The following is a 21,979-nucleotide window of genomic DNA, read 5'->3' on the forward strand; positions in this document are numbered from 1 at the left end:
CATGGTCCCCTTCCGAAGAAACCTCCACATCAGCATTAAGGAAGGAACTAAGCGATTCATCTGGCACTTCAACACTTTGCAATACTAACCTGCCACAAGACAGTGGTAGTTCATTCAGACAGCATGGCCTTTTCAATATATCAAAAGAATCAAGGGAAGGACCATTCTTTTACATGCTATGAAGCAACAAAGATTTTCTTCTTTGGGCAAGAGCAACAAGACCCAAGTAGTGACTCGCATTCCATGGCAAGATGAGCATGTATGGTTAGATTGGTGAGGAAAACAGGTCCTACTACATGGAATGGACACTCAATCCACAGGTATGCATGACCTGTGAGGCTGTAGGGAAAGTGATGGATGAACCTGTTGTGACGTCAGGAACAATCATCTTCCTTTGTGTGCTCCCAGCTCGGGACCCACAAGCGCTGGGCAGCAGATTGCCATGCTGCAGGACTGTCCGAACCTCGACCTTTCGCCTTCCCTCCTTCAGCATGGTGAGGAAATGTTGAAGTTCAGTTCACGACAACATGTCAATGACACTACTCGCTCCTTTTGGCCACACAAGGTAGTTCCCGATCTTTGAACCTTTTGACAGACTTCCCAAGGCCTGCTTCCTCCAGAGGAAATCTTCTCAGACAGCTGCACTTCCTCCAACACCATCAGGATTATCCCTCTCACTCTGACAGGCTTCAGACTGTCAGGAAGCTAATCAGAGCGAAGGACTTTCAAGAAAGGCTGCGTAGGCTATTGCTAAGTGCAGGCGACAATCTTCCTCTGCAGTTTACCAATCCAAATAGGCAGTTTTTAGGAAGTGGTGCCAAGAGCGAAAAATTTCCTCTTCTCAAACGTCTGTAACCCAAATCACAGATTTTCTTCTATATCTCAGAACATCAGAAAGGACTCTCAGCATCTGCATCAAGGTTGCAGAGCGATGTTGAGTTCCAGTATTCAAACATAGAGGATTAGACCTGTCTTCAAGCCAAGACATCAGTGACTTAATCAAACATTTCAACATAGTCAGCAAGCCCTAAACCCTCCAAGTTGCTTCTTGGAACTTGGACGTGATCTTCAACTGGCTTTCCGGGACCACTGTTTTGAACCGATGGAGTTGTCGTCTCTTAGAATCTTACGAAGAAGACATCATTCTTGAGTAGCTCGCTTCAGCCAGAGAGCCAGCAGGCTTTGTCTCCATTGATAAAAGGATAAGATTCTCACAGGCAGTGCAGTACGTTCCTTCAATTTTGGATTTTTGGCCGTGGGGATCCGGCTAACCTTGGCCTCCTCCTTTCTCATCAGAGCCTCTCCAAGTACTAGGCCCAGACGATCAAGATAATGTCCTCTGCCCAGTAGAGCTCTTAGGTATACCTCAGGAAGACCAAAAACCTTAGAGATCAGCCCTAATCTTTGCTGTTCCATTAAAAACCCCAGCCGTCCTTTGTCCAAGAATGCACTATCATTCTTTTTAAGATCCATAGTTTCGGAAGCACATGCGGGAGTTCAAGACAAATTACTACCCTTTTGCAAAGTAAAGGCTCCTGAAATAAGAGCTGTGGCAACGTCTTTGGCTTTTAAACGTAACCTGTCTCTCTCTTCAATTTTACAAACATTTTGGAGGTACAAGTCAGTGTTTGCCATGTTTTATTTACGGGACGTTGAGACAGTGTACGAAAAATGCAGTACTTTAGGTCTGTTCTTCGCAGCTGGCGTGGTATTGGGGGATGAAGGATAGGAGGAACGCCTTCCCTTTTCCTCTATCCACTCTCCTTGAATAAGGGCATTCGTACTTCTTGGGAAGTTTGGTGGACACTGAATCTTGAGTGTCACCAATTGGTATTTTATGGTTTTGGCTAAATGTCGTGTGGTGTAGGTTAATGGCATAGCCCAATCTGAATAACTTTCTACCATGAACCTTCATTGTCTACTCTTCTAATTTCAGTTTCCACTGTTATTTTTAGTACACATGGAACTGATTTGGGAGCTAAAAGTCTAGACGTGGCATGTGGATTTAAAACCAAGACAGCTTTCATACACTTTCCTGTGCCTACTTTATCTTCAGTGGCTTTCCTAAATTCTGATAAAATGTTAATTACAGAAATTCCTGTCTGCTACTGTTTTGTACTGTAACCATTAAAATACTTCCTCAGTCAATTTTTAGAGACTTTAACCAGTCCAAACGTAATAAAGTTTGCCCTCTTTCTGCTATACTGAACTAACTTGTAATGAACTAATGGCTTCTATGACTGTGTCATTGTAATTCTGGAGTACCTTGTCCAAAGTTTCCATTAACAAATTGAGAATTATTTTTGCAACTGCTGTGTCTGTTAGCATTTGAATTGGTTTCCCACTTAATTTGATTTGTGCCATAAGTCATTTCTTTTCGCTCTTGTTCTTGAAATTTATGTGAAATGCAAATTCAGGCTACGATTCTATTACATTGTGAGAAATTTCTTTACTTTTACTTTGGCCAACATCTGAATTAACAGCTGTATTTATTTGTTTATTGTTCTTTTTACTGGCACTAACTTGAGAAACGACCTCTTCTTCTACAATTGCTGCATATCTTTGCTTATAGCCAGTCATTTTTTCTTTTCATGATTTAAGCCTCTCCTGTGGCTTCTGTCTATCTGCAGGACTGTTACTTGTGCAAACCACTGCTACTTACCTTTGATAGTTTTTATATAGTCACTTCAACTTAATGGAAAGCTCTGGGGTCTGTCCCTTCCAGTAAGTAACAAAACCTGCTAAGTAACAAAGACTGGCTTATAACAGGTTATGTTGGGGCCAACTGGCATAGCTTAAAGGTTAGCTTAATTCAATATGAAGTACTTAATAGCCCAAGCCAGTATTTTGTAATTATCAGTCAATTTAAAAAATTGACTGATATCAGCTAAATGGGTTGCTTCTAAAAATACATTTATTTTACCTGTATCTAATTAATCTTACAAGATATGTAAAATTCTGTATACAAAACCCATACAGTAACATTACTGTTGTTTCTTTTTAAGAATATTCAATATAAAAGAAAATTGAGAGAGAGAAAGCACACACAAAAAGGCAAGAAAACACATTTTAAGTACTGTAGGTAGTTTATCCTAACGCAATGCACGTGTCCTTATACCTTATATGCATACATGTTACTGTGTACCACTACATTACTGTTTTGTATTAAGTACTGCGCAGTACTGTAATGCATTAAGTAATGTCAAAAAAATAATGTACGAGAGAGAGAGAGAGAGAGAAGGTGGGGCCTAAGTAAGTGTGTATAGTTTCCTAAAGTGATGCACAAAGAGAAAAACATTGTTCGAGTGCATGCATGTGTGTGTTCACTGTGCACCCTTACAGGCACAAACAGGAAAGCCTGGGGTGTGTGCATTTGTCTGTTCGTTCACCGTCTGATACTTCTACTGTAGTATATTAGTGGGATATCCAATAATGGTGAGAGGTTGTCCACTTGGATGTGTTTGGTTCACCTTCCAATAATCCCGTCGTACTTACCAAAATTTTTCTGATAAGTGCAAAATATTCGTATTACTTTTATTGGAGTTGGGCGAATTTGTGAGTTTGTTGTGTAACAAAATCCTTTAACTAGAAATCCATAAATGTGAGGTGCCTCTTTATAATTACTACCATTATAAGGCTCACCAGCATGATTAAAAATTATTTGTTTCTTGAGCTCTTGCTATGTGCAGTATCCTTTGTAAGATAAGTTTTTTCTTGCAGAAATTTTTTCCTTCCCTCTTGTGAGTTACAATTTTCAAATATTTGATCTATTAAGGTATTTTAATTGAAATGAATTCATTGTTGCAGCTAATTTCTTCAGCCTAGTTTCAGGTGAGTCAGTTGATTCACCTGGTGTCTTACGCTTGTCAGAACTGAAAATGTTCAAAGACCTTAGTAGCGCCTTCTAATGTGTCATCAGCTAGCTCCAGGGTGTGGTACACTTCTTTACTACCAAACAGGCAGTATGAAGTAACAGTGACTTTGACTTTGTCTTTCCAATAACTCCTAATTAAATCTAGGAGCTAGCTATCCACTTTTTCCATCTGACAGATATGGCTTTTTGGCCTTATTCTATGCTGAACAGCTCTAGACCCTTCAAATCCAATTCAATTTATTGTTTGTATATAAGGCTCTGCTCAGACATGTCTTTTGAATTCTGATTTCAAATCTGAGCTAGGCCAGCTCTTTGTTTTTGTTGTGCAAATCCTCTGCGTTTTCTTGCCAACAACATTTGCCGCAAAGCCTTTCAGTGCAGTTTGTAGAATATACTAGCCTACAATACCCTAGCTATTACTACTACCACTTTGTCTGTGCCTACTTCCACCGATGATGACTTGGTGGGGAGTGAGTTGACCATCTGGAAGGCAAGTTGTTCCCAACGGTTGTCTGCTTTGCTGCTGCTTTTTCTGCATGAGTTCTTTTATCTCTCCTTGTCACTTTTGGTTTTGTAAGGTTCTTATATGTATGTTAATACAACATATATACTGGTTGATACTGTTGCCAATATTTACCTGAAATGGTAGGGACATGTTAGTGATTGCCTTGATATCTTGGATGGAGTCCAATAATGAGACATGAGCTTTCTTTTATTTGTTTATAGGTAATTCAACATTTTATCAAAGGTAAGATATATACATATGTAAAACATAAGTGGGTTTAATATAAAAAATCTGAGCTTCTGAGCAACCTTAGAAAATGAGGTGATAAAGGTCAAACACCAAAAATCTATATCACTAATATATTTAATTTTTTGGCAGATAAGATGCTTATCACTGAAGAGATCCTTCAGTTGTATCGTTCTCATAAAAATAAGACATACAAAATTCTTGGGTTCTTCACTCACTGTTATAAGTACCAATTATGGCTGGTGCCCATGACTCAACAGATGCTCCATTAGTGCATGTTGGGCTTGGTCCTCTGCCTACTGACATGATGGCCTGGTTGGAGGTGGGATCAGCATGCGTTGGCTGGTACCAGTGCCTGTTGATGTACTTGCCTCTCCAGAGGTAGAGCCTGCTCATGCTGGTTCCACAACAGCTTCATTTGGCTGAGCATCTTTTAAAGATGCACCAATGCTTGCGTTTTCCTACTTGCCTCAACAGAGATAAAAGAAAGGATGTCAGTAAGCCGCCTCATAGTGAGAGGGCTGTTGATTCCTCATCAAAACCAAAAAAATTCAGAAACAATTATATACATAAAAATTCTTAAGCTCCAAAGTCTTAATGTCAAAAATACACCTAAAACTTCTGGTTTTTCTGGTATACTTTTTCTTAATTGGGCTTACAGAAACTAAATGTAACTTTCTCAATATTGCAGTTGATTTGTCCTGGACTCTGGCCAAGTATGGGGAATCCAAATTATTATGACCCAAATGTTTTCTTCGGATTGTTTGCCTATCAGAGACTACACTGAACAGTAGCATCCCATGCTTGAGAGTGTGTGTTGTGAGCTAGACAAGTCCTTATAAACCCATGGACTGGAAGTCATAGCAATAGTCTGGCTTATGTTTATCATGACATTTCTCTTATACGCTGAATTTATATAACACCCTTCAAACTTTAGCCATAAGAATTAGTTCTCTGTAGGAAATGCATAGTGTTATCTCTTCATTTATTACCAAATGAAAATGTTTTTTATGATGATCTGCCTCAGGTGACTCACCAACTTCCTCGACCTTTCTTTCTGCTAGGGGGCATGAATGGTTTACACCTTCTTTGGAGAGATATATTAGCAAATTCTAAGGACAATCTTGTTGCACAATTAGATCGAAAATGAGGACATGGGCATCTTCAGCATTAGCAAACTTACACATTTTTCATATTTCCAGGTAGGTTTAAATTAGAAGACATAAAGTGAATGGCACACTCCTCAACAACACCAAATCAGTTGAAGATTTTAGAAACTGCACCATTCTAGTACCGGACGTGCCACTAACACCTTTCAGTCCTCCCCTATTCATAACATTGTGACTGATGGTGAAGAGCTGTCTCTGGACCTTCACTGCCAGTCCTCTATGATTAGGTATTGGTATAGGTTACAGAGGTTGCTGTGGCGACTTAGATTTGAAACAGCTGTCACACAAAACTTAGATATCTCCTCCACCATTTGGCTTTAGAGACAAGCAGTTGACTGCATGTGCCTTTAAATCCTCCCCCATTCTTGGCCTTTTAGTTGGTGCTGGAGAGCTGCTGCTGGACCTTCTCTGACAGTCTTATGTCATTAGATATTGGCATAGGTTGCTGAGGCTGGTGAAGTCTCCCACATTTCAGACAGATGGCAAAGAAAACGTGGATATTTTAAGCACACCCTAAATCTCCTCCAACATCAGGCTTAAGTGTCAAGCGCTAAGTTTCAATATACCAAGAAGTGAGGTTATTCCTGTAAATTAGCCCTCCCTCCATGGTGACTTCTTGGAGTTTCTTTTTGTAAGTATTTTATTGCTTATAAAAACAGATTGTAGATGAGGTAACTCGTTTGGCTTTTATTGAACATAGAATGAGGAAACTTGTTCGGCTTTTATTAACATAGAAACTTTAGGTTTATCTGTAAAAGATGGCCTCAGATCCAGTGCTGGCATTGGGTAGGAGCATTTAGTAGTAATTGCATCTGCAAAAGTGGGTGTATTTCCGATTTCAACCTCTGCTTTTCCGGTAGAGTTTTATGGTAAGTTTATGTGCTATTAAAAATGATAATTATCAATTCTGGATGATGGTGATTTCACAGTTTTCTGATTTGAAAAGTATACCATAGGCTCATGCAGTTTTCATAGGTAGCAATATTGCTCCTTACCTTCTAGGGCACCCCTTGACAGTGAGAACTCATCCTGAATGAATTTTAAATTTTTTGTTTAAAACCTAAACATTCAACCTATGTCACGCACTTTATTCCTGATTTGGATTCTTCCAGTCAAGGAAAAGAATTTTAAAAAACATTAAAACTTTTGGTTTAAAACAAAAACAAAAAGAAAAGTTACATTCAGAGATTCAAACCTGAAATGACTTTCAAAGTATAAATTAAATTTTGTATAGTTCCCCCACCAGTACCATTTCCGTTTTGCGTTTTCTGAAATATATGAATCTTTTTTTTCCTGTTATGCTTTGGAACTTTAGTGGAATAAGTTAATTTCATGTAGACTTTTATATTTGAGAATTTAAATGTTCAGAAACAGGGGAATTTTGGTGTATTTTATTCACGTTAAACAGCACGTCAATATGATTTCGTAGGAAGTTTTACTTAATCTGTTTGTTCGAGCCAAGAACTTCGTTTGAATAGCAGCCCTTGATTGCAGAAGCAGAGAAGACAAAATCAGAAGAGCAAGACAAGATAAGAGCAATGCAAGGCAAGTCAAATCGCAAGTTCCCCGTCATGTTGCATAGATAAAAAGAAGAATATGTTGTTTTCAGTGTAACATACATATTTTGAAATTTACTTCAAGAGAGAAACTGTTTAAAGGACAATCCCTAACAACTACTACAATGAGTACGATCGGCCAGAAGTTATCGTTGTATATATACTTCGTGTTTTAATCACAGCAAGCATAAAACCATTGCCTACTGTCCTTAACAAACCTTCACATCATTGTGTGACAAAAACTTTCAGACAAATAAAGAAGCAACAAAAATCAATCTGAGACCTACCTTGTAGGCCTAATGTGTTTTGTTACGATAATTCAAAAGTTAAGCAACGAAACATAAGACAATCATACTACCCAATAATGAAGATGATGCAGTTGAAAAAATCTGTTAATTTATTAGACTCTTAAAAGATATAATGATGTGCAAGATTGTGAAATCTGCATTCGATGCAAGAAAAAAAAGAAACTTAAGAAAGTAGCAAGAATAAAATTTGAAGAACAAGATCTTCCACTGAAAATTAAAACAATTTGGTCAAAATGGAGAAGTAAGACCATATACACCTAAACCCTTACCATGCGAAAATTGCAGTAAAGATTGGCATAAAAAAAAATGCTGTAGCAACTTCAGATGTGAATATTGTGTATCATATGGTCAAACAATAAACTGGTGAACAAACTTTCTTAAACTTTGGTCAGAGAAAGTCTACATTATCTGTACAATGCATAACTAAAAAGAATTCGAGATAGAGCTAGAGTACGCACAGGAGAAGCTAAACTGGAATGAAAATAAAAGTTTGAAGGTCCAGCAAAAACTGTGTAAAACTATAGCCTAAAAAAAATAATTAGGATTAAAATAATTGTATAACATAAAAGAAAACAAACAAACAATGTCAGAACAAAGGTTAGATGAAAAAATTCACTCCAAACAAATATATAGCATTAAAGACCAAAATCCATTTGAATTTGAGGAAATTAACCAAAACATCATAGAAAAATTGGAAGAAAAACACCAAAATAATGTTTTTGAACTTCATCATAAGGAAAAACCATTAGGAAGAACTCCCCCAAAACAAGATAAAAATACTTTTGACTGTAATGAAACTATATAATCCATCTTTCAAATCGAAATAAAAAAATAGACAAAAATAAAAAGACGGCAAGTGTATGAGGTCAAAGAAGACAACTGGGCATAAAGGTATACATAGCAGCGTGCGTACGGAAACGTGGTGCCCGACCCCTGGTTTCCGTCACCCGCACGCTGAGTGAGAGCAATTTGTGTTTGTTAACAGTCAATCAAATAACAATAACAAGAGACGTAATGTACATACAGTGATAAAATATATATTGGCGAAAAGGCCAGGAAATTCTACGTACAAATATATACTGTACATGAGATTCTTGCTGCGTTGATAGTTGCGATACATGATCGTAATTAATGGGTAAAGAAGACGTCTTTACAAGTACTCCCACCCCAAGACAATTATTATGAAATAATGATTGGAAGATCTGTTGAATGTTAATCATGGTATCTTCTTGGGAACAGGAGCTGACCCCAAGTTCTTGATATCTGCGGTTGTGGGGTGGGTTCCGCTGTCCATTAGGAAGGCTGGCTTTAACCTGTCGACAGATATCCAGTCTTCCCGCCCATGGATGTTGACGAGGTAGGCCTTGGATGTTCTACTGATGACTCGGTTTGGTCCAGTCAAGGGTGGGCAGTGGGCGTCGTTCCTCATGAAGATGTGTGTACAGGTTTTCAGGCCTTCTGGGCTGAAGTTATGAGTCCTGTCCGTGAAAGTCTTCCAGCAGGGCGCAAACTTTTTTGCAATTTCTCTGTCTTGGAAGGGGCGTATCCGGGTCGTCCAGCTCCGTGGGGAAGAATTCTCCAGGTACGGCCAATGCTTCGCCGTAGATCTTTCTGCAGGAGATTCTTCACCATTTGCCCTTGGTGTGGTGTGGAGACCCAGCAGGACCCAGGGCAGCTGCGCCTTCCAATTCTCATCAGTACAACATGCTATCAGAGCTGCTTTCAATGAACGGTGGGTCCTTTCCACCATACCATTGGCCGCAGGGTTGTATGCCGTCGTACTGTGGAGAGTTGTCCCTGTCAGTTGTGCCAGGGAGACCCAGAGTTCCGACAAGAGTGCCGGGCCCCTGTCTGTAGTTATATCGTCCGGCACACCGAAACAGCTTATCCAACTTGATAGTAGGGCTTCCGCGTAGGTGCTTGTTGATGCTTCTACCATTGGGGTTGCTTCCAGCCACCTTGTGGAATGGTCTATGACTGTCAGGAGGTATCTAGCATCCCCTGATTGCGGCAGAGGTCCTACGACATCTACGTGGATGTGCCCAAAACGCTGTCGTGGTTGAGGAAAGTCTCTGATGCCTGAATCTGTGTGCCTTGTGATCTTACTTGTCTGGCACGGTATGTAGTTCTTCGCCCATTCTCATACGTCCTTCCTGATCCCGTGCCACACGAATTTCTTTGTCATCAAGAGCGTTGTTGTTTGTCCTGAAGGATGGGACACCCCATGGATGATGTCGAACATCTGCTTTCTTTGTGCGGCCTGTGCTGGTGTCACAGAGAAGTGTCGATTCGGATTCGCCTATTGGCACGTCTTCCCACTTCAGTGCAGTAAGTGCCGTTTCCGGGTCTGTGGCCAGTTCCTTCACCAGGTCTCCGTAGTCTATGCCCAGGTGGACTGAATTTATTTCAATCCTTGATAGGGCATCGGCTACCGGGTTCATCTTGCCGGGGACATAACTGATGGTACATCCAAATTCAGAGATAGCAGCTAGGTGCCATTGCTGTCTTGCCGACCATGCGTCTCCCGCCTTCATTAATGCATGTACCAACAGCTTGTGGTCTGTCAGGATGGTGAATGGGCTGCGTCCGAGAGGTACTTGAAGTGTCACATGGCTTGGTAGATTGCCAACAGTTCTCTGTCGAATGCATTGTAGCGGGTCTCCTGCGGCTTTAACTTGCAGCTAAAAAACGCAAGCGGGCAGGGGGACTCATCTACTATCTGCTCCAGCACGCAAGCAACGTTGCTGGCGTCGGTGGTTAGTCTCATGGGGGCGGTTGGGTCTTGATATGTTAAGGTGGTGGCTTTGGCGAGGGCTCCCTTTGTCTGTTCGAACGCCTTTTGCTGTGGAACTTCCCAAGTCAGTGCTTTTGGCTTCCCCTTCAGCACTCCGGTTAGGGGATACATGATGTTGGCGATGTCCAGCACAAATCGCTGGTAGTAGTTGACCATGCTGAGGAACTCCTGCAGGGACTTGATCGTTTTTGGTATTAGAAAATCCCTCACTGCATCCACCTTGGAGGCCATGGGGCGGACACCTGTCAGAGAGACCTCATGTCCCAGGAAGTCTACCTTCTCCACTCCGAAGGTACATTTGTCTAATCTGATGACCAATCCATTCTTCTGAAGGCATTTCAGCACAGCCCAGACGTGACCCAGGTGCTCCTCCGGGGACCTGGAGAAAATCAGGATGTCACCCACATAGCAGACACAGAAAGGTAGGTCCCCCAAGATGCTGTCCATCAGGCGTTGGAATGTGGCCCCGGCGTTCCTGAGGCCGAAGGTGGAGTAGGAGAAGGTATATGTCCCAAATGACGTGATGATGGCTGTCTTCGGAACGTCATCGGGATGTACTGGCACCTGAAAGCAGGACTTGAGCAAATCCATTTTTGTGAATATCTTGGCCCCGTGCAGGGCTCCTGTTAGGTCCTGCATGTTTGGCAGGAGATAGTGGTCCGGTGTTGTCACTAGGTTCAGCCTACAATAGTCCCCACAGGGCCTCCAGGAACCATCTGGTTTCTTCAACATGTGGAGGGTGGACGACCATGGACTAGATGCCTTTTTGCAGATACCCATCCTTTCTATCTCAGCGAATGCTCATTTAGCATCCTGGAGTTTCTTGGGCGGCAGGCAGTGGAACTTGGCATGCGTCGGCAGGCCTGTGACGGTGATGTGGTGATGGAGGCCATGCTTGGCCTGGGTACCTGGCACCTGATGCACTTCTGGCTTGAAGACATCTGGGAATTCGTGCAGGAGGGCGCTGTATTTGTTCGCTGAGATGGAGCATATGGCGGGCATTCCCGGTCCGGCGGAGAGCGGTCGGGAGTGACAGGTTCCGGTATCCAGCAGGCGTTTTCGGCCGACATCTACTAGTAGTCCGTGTTGTGCAAGGAAATTGGCACCTAGTAAGGGAAGTTTGATGTCTGCAATCATGAAGGGCCATTCATATTTATGGCCGAGGATAGATATTCTGCGGATCCGAGTTCCATAGCAGCGGATGGGGCTTCATTTTTTGGCCACTAGTGCAGCTGCGGTGCTGGACATGCAGTCACAGTCCTCCCCCGACGGCGGAAATACCGACTGCATAGCCCCCGTGTCTATCAGCATCCATTGTCCCGATATGGCGTCGTGGATGAAGAATCTTACTGGCTGGGATTCTCTAAGGTTTGCGGCCACTGCTGTTATGGGTTGCTGCCTTCCTAGTTGTTTGTGAAAGAACAGGGGGCACTGCAATTCTTGGCGTCCTTTCCGAACCTCCATTGGAAGCAACACCAGGCTGGATTTGTCCTCGTCTTCTGCTGCTGCACCGGCGCCTTCTTCCTGTATACCGCGTTCATGTCCTTCTCTTTGGCTTCTTCTGCTACCAGGCTGCAGGCTGCAGGTGTTGCAGCATGCTTGGAGGCCTTGGTGACCTCGTGGAGTTTGTGTGTGACGCTCACCAATTTGTCCATCAAGAGCGCCTGCTTCCATGATTTTTGCCCTCACCTCCTGTGGAATGCGCCGCAGGAATATTTCCCACGACAAGCCGATCTCCTTCTTCCGTCCGTCTGAGTTGAAGCCCGGCAGCATCAGGATACTGCATAGTTCATCCCAGGCATCCCTGGGTGATGCATCCCCCAGGGGCAGATTCATCAGGTCAAGGGTGGTTTGGGCTCTCCCTGGGACAGACATGGAGTATGTGTTAATGAGTTTCTTTCATAGATCTTTGTACTTGACTTTGCTCGGCTGCGAGTCCAACCATGGGGTGATTCTGTTGAAGACCTCCGGCAGTGCAGCGTTGTCATGGTGACGTCTGCTTTGGTTTCCTCATCTGTGATTTTAGCTACACAGTAATGAATGTCTGCCCGCAGGAACCCGGATGCGGTATTTTGCCGCGAGAACGGTGGCAGTTTCATCGCCTGGGTTATCGCTGCCTTCGAAGGCGAGAGGAGGATGCAGAGGATCTGTGTATCCTCGGAACGACTTTCTACCTCAATGTCTGACATTTTGACTCGCACCAAAATGCGAAATAAGCGCTGTATTTAGTCCATTAATGTTATTTGGGGCTCATCAGAAGTCAAAACTATACGCCGTGTGGTTCCGTTAATGACTTCTGAATACAGTCGACGTGAATCGTAAATGGCAGGGCCAAACTGTTCGAGAACAGTCCGGGGTCACCAGTTGTGAGGTCAAAGAAGACAGAACTGGGTACTGATTGATTTATTACCTGAGCATAAGGTATACATAGCAGTGTGCGGACGGAAATGTGGTGCCTGACCCTAGGTCTCCGTGACCCGCACGCTGAGTGAGAGCAATTTGTGTTTGTTAACAGTCAATCAAATAACAATAACAAGAGACATAATGTACATATAGTGATAAAATATATAATGGCGAAAAGGCCACGAAATTCAACATACAAATATGTACATGAGGTTCTTGCTGCATTGATAGATGCGATACACGATCGTAATTAATGGGTAAAGAAGATGTCTTTACAAGTGATACAAGGAAACAAAATTAGTCCATCAGCATCACAAATAACAAACCAGTCAATATAAGCCCCACTTCAAAATAAAAATATACCAAAAGAAAATGAAACCATAAATCTGAAGATATATGCAACAGAAGCTGTGATCAACCCATCCCCAGTACTTACCCTAACAAAAATACATTAGGAAAAACAAGAGACAGAAACGCATAATGACACACCCGGAAGTACTATTTGTCGTATTGAAAGCTGAAATAAAAACGAGAATACTGTATACCGAAAAAAGCATAATAAATACAATATGAAATTTCTTAAAATATAGATTTAAAGAAACAACTGATATAGAAACTCATGAAAAGTGATGCATGTGTATCAACCATTCGATATTTTCTCAATAAAAAGATATAAATGTTGTAGATAAATTTCTATAAAAAACTCAAATGGAAGATCAAATAAAGAAACTAGTAATAAAATGTTAAACTCAAGAATATGAAACCAATTTAAAAAAATAAATAAATTTCTAAACAATAACAAAAATGCTGTATACCTTCAGTTATAAGATGAAGAGCAAAACAACAGTTTTTGTAAGTCATAAAGGTCTCACCATTCTTATGTAAGACAGTCAATGATCATATAATCCAACTGAATGAAAATGGTCTTTAGGCCAGATTACACCTTGCAGAAGTTCAGCATCTTTTCAGAGACTGTGACCTATTATCAATAATGCTAAAAGTTTGTTTACAACTTGAAAAGAAACCAGTACCATGAATAGGCAAATATTTAGTAGCAACACGAAGAGGGCAACTGCACATTAAGCTTTGTTCACATTAAGCTGATGCACGGTTTCTCAAGGAAGTGGAAACTTAAACCTTTTGTTTGGATTGTCTATTGTGGATTTAGTGTTAGACATTTCATGACTGAACATCCAAGTAAAGTCCTTGAGGGTTTTTTTTATCCACAAGGAAAGTAATGGTGTTACTTTCAAGAATTTTATGTTAAGATTGTAAGGAAGAAAACTTAAAATTTCCTTAGAGATACTGGAATTTTAAATTAGATGTTGCTTTGGGTCTCATAACTTGTATAGTACAGTATGTAGAGTCATATGCTTTTAGAACTTTTGTTTGTTTTATGTTATCTTCTACTTATCAGCATTGTTATCTTATAATAAAATTATTTAAGTGACATAAAAATGAGTGTTCTGTATACATTCACCTAATAACGTATAGTTCGCACTTTATTCCTTGTGTTCTGACTATTCAGATTATGTAATTATTATTTTCTTATTTCAGATCCTATCCTGTCAGTATCTGGGGAGCCTTTAGGACAAGAAGAGGGTTTACATCGAGACCATGATGATACAGACATTGTTATCGTATAAACATTATTAGGATACTGTATTTACATTTGTCTTTTACATCAAGATTTTGTGTACTATTTGCTGTATTTTTCTTCTGTTAATTGAATACAACTATAGTTTGAAATGGTATCCAGTAGTTGTTGATTGTGGAATTTATTCAAACATGTAAATAATTTTCAGTGGATTCTTCATTTAATCGAAATAAAAGGACCAAGGATTTTATACTAAATAACCATAAAATTTGTCTTCATACACTGACATTCTGAAAATGCCATTTGGTACTCTTAATTAAGAAAATTTAGTACTTTTTTATTTTTCATGTCATAAAATGAATTGATCTTCCAAGTTATAATGAGTACACATATATAATGTACATCTATATTGCTTAATTAATTAGTTTCTATACTCCTGAAGAATATATATTCAAGGTTTAGGTTGAGTTGCAAGGATTCAAGAAGTGTTGATAATGATGCTGGTAACTGTCTTTTGCTTACCCAGAATTCTTTATGTGTGGATGTTGTTATTGGTTCATCTTTTGTTTTTAAAATGTTTAATTTCGGTGTTCCGTACTGCTTAAGTCATTCAACACTAACAGAGATGCAATAATTATTCACAAAGAGAGCAAGTTCCAAATAAATGTTCAACCTTTCATGCCTTATGGGGTTGCTTTGAAATAAAATATACAAATTTGAAAATATTTCACATTTATACTTTTGACAAAATAACTACAGTGACAGATATTGAACCGTAAATGGTTAACTTTTTTTCTATTGAACCAATATATTTTAGAAACTGCAGTATGAATCATATTTGAAGCAGTTAATTGTATGTTTTCTGTTTTTTTAAAGATATATCTTGAACAAAAGATACTTGGAGATGCAAGTACTTTGGTCGAGTTATTTGGTGTTGTTTTTATGTCTATACACAGCACCAAATCTAAAAAGCCAGAAAGCATTGCGCAAACAGCCAAAAGACAAGGAAGAATGCAGCACAATCAGTAGCCCAGAAGGCTGGCTGATGTATTGCTAGAACCAAGAGCTCAGCACTAAACCACCAGTACATGGAATCTACAAGGAAACCCTCCAAAGAAGGTTCACAAAATGAAAACAATGATCCTTATTGGGTGCTTGCCAGTGTTGTGCTAAAAACCTTTGGGGAGGATTAAAGCTCCCATTATTGGCACTGATAGCAGATAGCATCTGTCAGTCTAGACGGTAAGAATGGAAGGAACTAACCGATAAGTATGCTTGAATAGCAATTGCTGGGTAGAGATTGTTGACATTGGTGTAGACAGTGAATGTTCCACAAAAGAATAATATACTTCTACCAGCCTACAAATGAATACACACTGTTGTACATATAGTTAATATAAATAAAAATGGAAGAGCGAACTGCTTTCACAGACTTTCTCACTAACAAAAACTCTGGAGTGTCAAGGTATGATATATAAGATGATGATTATTTTTTCTATTGTTCTTTTCCCCTGGCACTCTTTCTACGTGGCAGTCCGAGAAATAGATGAAATAAATTTTCTGTGATGTGTGAGAACCCAGATTTAATACACCTTAATTTTATATAGATGTTTAGTTTTGAATAAATAATTGTTTAGTAAGAGGCTAGTGAAATTTTTTATGTTTATTTATACAGTAGCGCACCGGGATAACGGACCGTGGTATATCATACTTACAGATTTATCAGTGCAAAATGGAATTATCGATGTGAGGGTTTTTTCCTCCAGATCGAGCGCTGAACTGCTTTTTTCAAATTAGGCACTCTTAGTAGGTACACCACTCACTTACCAGCATCCCCTGCGTTAACACGTGTGACTCGTGCCCTCTTTGGTATCTCAACCCTCTGTGTATAGCACATGGTGTTCATTTGCTTTTTTGTGATCACTATAGTGATTTGTGCAATGGCTCCTCCCCAAGAAAAGCGCTCAAGGAAGCGTTTAAACATCCAGGAAAAGCTGGCTGCAAATGCAAAAGTAGAAAGTGGTTGGTCTCAGAAAAGAGTGGCTGAACATTATGGTATCGATGCACAGACAATGTCTGACATTATGAGAACAAAGGTAAACTTGCAGCATTTAAGAATAAAGGCTATGGTATTAAACATGGAGAGGACGAAGCAGCAGGTGAAGAGGAGTTATAGGTCGTGGATGTTGAAGAGTGGACGGAAGGAAACGACAGCTGATCCCGGTTACACGACACTCACAGAGGAAGAAATAGCTGAGCAAGTAATGCATGAAAGTGCTGCTGCAGAAGGCGACGAGGAGGAGGAAAAGGAAGAACCTCAGCAAAAGGTGCCACTGGATGAGATGGCTCAGTGCCTGGACGTACTAATGGGCTTTGTGGAGGACTGTGCTGATCCACACATCTTCAGCCTCTGTTACTTTCTCTGTCAGCTAAAAGACTTTGTGCTTGATATACGTCTGCAGGGCTTTGGAAGAAAGCAAACGAAGATTGACACCATTTTTTAGGCCCAAGATGTTGGTGACTGGTCCTGCTGCTACCCCTTCCTCCACCCCCAGCCATCCACATCCTTCGCCTTATCATTGATAACGGCAAGGAAAAAGATTGATGTGAGGCCCTCACTGAAATGCTTCAGGTGCTCTGAGGGCAGTGATTCTGAATAAATCACCGTCCTTCGCCTACCACTACCGCAGAGGGACTTCAGATCTTCATCCCACTTTCAAAGTGAGTACAGCCATTACAAAATAGCCTAGGCCTAGGCTAATTTTATTCATTTTTATTTATTATTTGACTCAAATATTATCTATGTTTATTGTACAGCTAGGTAAAATTTGTTATTGTTACTGTTTCGTTATTAATTTACATTGGTTTCAACTCTAAAAATTATGCTAAAGCTTTTACTGTCCAGCAGTTTATATTAATAAAATAAGGCTTTTATCTTACTTTACGGGTACTGTTTGTTTATATAAATATACCCTTGATAGCAAAAAGGAAAATGGAATGACTTCAATATTCTGAGAGAAAACGGCTATGCTTATGTATACAGAGGTAACTTGATTAATTGTCACACTTCTGTAAGACAAATTTATTTAATTTTGTTGTGTTTACATTGGTATTAATATTTTAAAATGAGTAAATCATTGTTAAAAGCATTTAGGGGTGCATATACATAAGAGTAACAGTTGTAGGAGGGTAATGTAAGATGACTTTGGGTGTTTTGGAATGATGGTGTAAAGGCGTCAAATGCCTCTTCATTTCTGCATTAATCACGCCATGTATATTACCCGTTATTATTTCATATTTTTTTATGTATCTCTCCATACGCATTATTGTCCAGCCTTTCCGCTGATGTATGTAACTACTTTGTACGTTTATTGTAACGCAAATTATTTTCATTTATATGTCATCTAACAAACGCAAATTCTTGTCCAAACGCATGACATGGGAATCCGCAGGTCGGTCACTTCCTTTCCATCTGCATTCCTCAATGTATACCTGGTTTCCGAGAAATAAATCAGTCATACCCAGACCTGCCTTCTTGTAACTCAAATGGTTTGGGGTGTATTTATGTTTGAAATGATATTAAATTGTTTTAGTATGACAATTTAAACAATAGTTTTGTTTGAACTATTAAATTAGGCAGTGAACTGTTAAAGTAGGCAGTTATAAGTGTTTTAGTTTAAGAGGTACAAGGTATAAACACTTATTCACATATATACACAACGATACATCAGAATTTCTTTTACATCAGTGTAGGCTTGGACGCTTTTATCCGTTATCTCGGTGAGCTACTTTAGTTAAAAACATTAACATAATTTTTTTTTACATAATCTGTTTATTCGAGATAGTTCTAAACTGGTCAAGTTGATCAAGATTACATAACTTTACTATGGGCAGAGCAGGTGTGTATAGGCAGTCCGCTGTTAACGGCAGGTTCGGTCCCCAGCCTAGCGCCACTAACCGAAAATTGGCGATAATAGCGCCGAAACCCTGCTTAACGGCGCCATTAACCAGAGATCAGTGCCGAAATCCCCACTTAACAGTGCTGTTAACTGGAGATCTGCACCGAAATCCCCACTTAACAGCGCCGTTAACTGGAGATCAGTACCGAAAATCCAGTTAACGACGTTGCTAGCCAAGCGATGTAACACCGAAACGCCATTAACCAATGCCTCTGGTAAGCAGGGACTGCCTATAATTGTCAAGACTTGGAGGCTATCATGCATGTGTGTGTGTGTGTGTATACAGTCAACCCCCTATTTGTGGTTCCGGATTCGCAGACTCATCTATTCACGAATTTCTCTATGGAACATATATGCACATTATTCACGGAAAATTTGCCTATTCGCAATATTTTTCATAGAGGAATATTCACAAATTACTGCATTTCATATTTTCGTGACTAAATGCATTTTTGTGATAACACTATTAAAATATTCAGGTATAAGCATTTCTAGAGGGTTTTTTGGTGTTTGGAACTATCAAAATAGACAGTTATAAGCGATTTTAGAGGGGTTTTAAGTATTCGTGGCTTTTAACTATTTGCGGGGTTAGTGGTACGTATCCTCTGTGATTACTGGGGGTCGACTGTATAGATACAGTAACAGGTTTTGGCTAGGAAAAACTTATTTTTGTTAGTCAGTGTTGAGTCCTCAAGGAGTTACCCTTCCATGGTCTACGAGAGCTCCATGGTGACCAATTTAATGTCAAAGAATTCTCTTTTGGCTGGTCTCGTGGCTGGGTATTGTGTTGAAGTGATAAGCACTGTAACCCTTGATGGAGTATGTAATGGACTCAAAGATAAGGGGGACACTTTCCCAAATCTTTAAAGTGAGGCTGTATACCCAGGTTCTTCCATAGTCAAAACCTGCTTAGAAGAAGTAATTAATGCACATGTGCAGTCTGCCACAATGTCAACAACAGATCCATGCAGAGACCAAGAAGCATTACTTTCTGTTGGTCAGTGCAGGATGATCCCTTGCTCAAATCCCATGCCTTTTGTCAGGAAAGTGGGAGGGTTTTGAGGACTCAACAGCGACTACTGAAAATAGGTTTTTCCTACGTCAAAACCTGTTTTTTGATAGTGTAGTCACTTGTTTTGTCCTCAAGGAGCTCTACAAAGAAATTGACAACTGACAAAAAGGCTTAAGCTCTCAAATTTTAATTCCAACACCCCAAAGAAAAAACATCTCTGGTCAGAAGTCAAGCCACAAGCCCCATTCTTGATTCCAAATACTCTTCAGGTTTTGCTACCAAAGAGCAAGAAACTATACACGAACTTATGTTTTAGGATGTAATTCTACAGTGCTTATGTAACCATGCCTTTCTCCCAGCTATGGTTAGCATACTCACTGTCAATAGGACCCTGGTTTTCTGCTGTAGCACCTAGGGGTTAGGACTAACCATGCCACCTGCTGACACACAGTGCAATAGAATTTGTTCAAGCTCCTGGCAATAATGTTTTTTTTTAAAATACTGTCTGTGATAACCACCCTGTACATTCAGAGACTTCTTAGAAAGAGACATTTCTGAAGAAGGCCAATGATGTAATTACTTTCCTAATATCATGTGACCTAGGAAAGGAGAGTTTTGAGGACTTGCTTTATTCTGTTTTGAGTATGATGGGGAGAGACAACAGGCCGTGAAGAGTATCCCAACACAGTTCCAGCCACTGAAATCATCTGCTGGGTGTGAGGAGGGATTTTTCCCAATTTATTATAAACCTTTTGACTGTAGTCTGTTGACCACAGTTCTTAGGTTTTTCAAGCACTCTTTTTTTTTTTCTGTGGGCCCCCAGACCAACCAGTCATCTAGGTAGGCTATTAATTGTATTCCTTCTTGTCTGAGTTCTCCAACAACTACCACTGCTAATTTTGTAAAAAATTCTTGGGGGCAATGTTTAGCCCAAAGGGCATGACTTTGAACCTGTACATATCTTTCCCTATCTGGAACCCTAGGAAGGGGCCGAAGGGAACGGCGATAGGGACATGCCAGTATGCATCTTTCAGATCTATAGAAACTGCCCAAGTCCCTTTTGGAATGATTGAACGTACTTGGGCAACAGTAGTTAATGGAAACTTTTGGCAAACAATGTGCTTGTTCAATGTTGATAGGTTGAGGATCACTCTTCATTCAAAGGAATCCTTTTTGGGGACACTGAAGAGATGTGCTTGGTGGCGAATATACGCATGTTTCTCTATGGCTCCCATTAACAGGGCCTTTCTGCACGTAATCTTCCAGAGAGGGATCTGGTTTTTGGAAGAACCTCTTTAAAGGAGGGGGAGGGATGAGACCGTTTCCACCCCAGCCCACTTGAATATAATGCTGTGTCCCCAAGGGGAAGACTTCCATTGCCTGTGGTGTCGTCGAAGTCGACCCATGACCATACAATTCCTACTGGTATCTGCCTCTTCCTCTGCCTTTGCCCTTGATAGGCATTCCAGGTGTTGCTTTTCCTTTTCCCCCAAAAGAGGGTCTTCGGACCTTGTGAAAGGATTTCCCTGCTGTTGTTGTTGTTGTCCCTTTGTAGGGAGTTGTCCCTTTTGACCACCTACCTTTCCTTGAGGAAAACTTCTGGGGTGATTGAAGGCTTATAGGATTTTTGACCATAGCAAGCCTTTTCGGGTTTAGGAAAGGGAAGTTCGGGTTTTTCCTGAATTCCCCTTTTCCCAGAAGAGCGTACCCTGTACAGTTCTGTTGGCGGGCTTGCTCATTAAGTTTAGCCACAACAGACTCCTCAAACAGGTCCTTACAGAAGGGGTTAGAATGTAATAATGAAGTTACATTGGGAAGTGACTTGCTGGAGCCCTTCATTTTCTCCATTTATGCTTTTATGTGCCACTCTAGAAAGTCATAGAGTGCTTCCCATAGGGTTCTCATAAGACTTTTGGCCTCAACAGCAAAAATTGTCCTGGAATCTTCTGGAAGCCTTTTGGTAGCAACTTCCAGCAAGGTGGTAGAGATAATGCTAAGGAGATGGACCCTAGCATGAAATTCTGCCGAGGCTGTCCCCTCTGAGATTCTTCTCATAGGGGTCGCAAACTGCTGTGTAGCTACATCTAAAGGGAGCTTTTCCCTTTCAAAAGGGAGTTGTAGCGTTGCCCATTCCTTGGTGGAATTTTCCGAAACTGGGATGACCATGGCAAATGGTTTTAATTTTGCCATTGTCTCTCGTTTTTTAGTCACCACAAAATTCTGGAAATCTGCCTTCACATGATTAATAGTTTGGAGAGCGAAGGGACGGAAGGCTGGGGCTACTTGGTGAGCAACTTGGGTCTTATTCAAAATGGAAGTAGAGATCCATTTTTCGTTGACCTGGTAAAGGGTGTCTTTTATAGCTTTTAATGCTATAGGCACAGGTAAGAGAACCATTTCTGTCATTGGTTTCTCCATGTCTGGTGAAGGTGGTACCAGATGCCATTCTGTATTAGGGAATGCTACCCTGTCTCTAAATTCTACATGTACAGCCTCGATCATAGTTTTTTTTTTCTCATTAATTAGTTACTGACTATTGGGAGAGAAAGTGCACAT

The 21,979-nt window shown here is 40.5% G+C and overlaps 1 protein-coding gene across 12 annotated transcripts in view; it reads left to right on the forward strand.

Moving 5' to 3' along the window:
* The window catches only part of LOC136851231 (cyclin-D-binding Myb-like transcription factor 1), a 672,051-nt gene extending 656,876 nt beyond the window's left edge, over nucleotides 1–15,175 (forward strand). For all 12 annotated transcript variants that reach the window (XM_067125176.1, XM_067125181.1, XM_067125178.1 and 9 more), the window contains exon 15: nucleotides 14,413–15,175. In XM_067125176.1, the coding sequence (XP_066981277.1) occupies nucleotides 14,413–14,501 (89 nt within the window). In that variant the 3' untranslated portion in view covers nucleotides 14,502–15,175. The remainder of the gene's footprint in view (nucleotides 1–14,412) is intronic.
* The last annotated feature ends 6,804 nt before the right edge of the window (nucleotides 15,176–21,979 follow it).

The sequence above is a fragment of the Macrobrachium rosenbergii genome, chromosome 23 (assembly GCF_040412425.1).
Source record: "Macrobrachium rosenbergii isolate ZJJX-2024 chromosome 23, ASM4041242v1, whole genome shotgun sequence".
NCBI lineage: Eukaryota > Metazoa > Arthropoda > Malacostraca > Decapoda > Palaemonidae > Macrobrachium > Macrobrachium rosenbergii.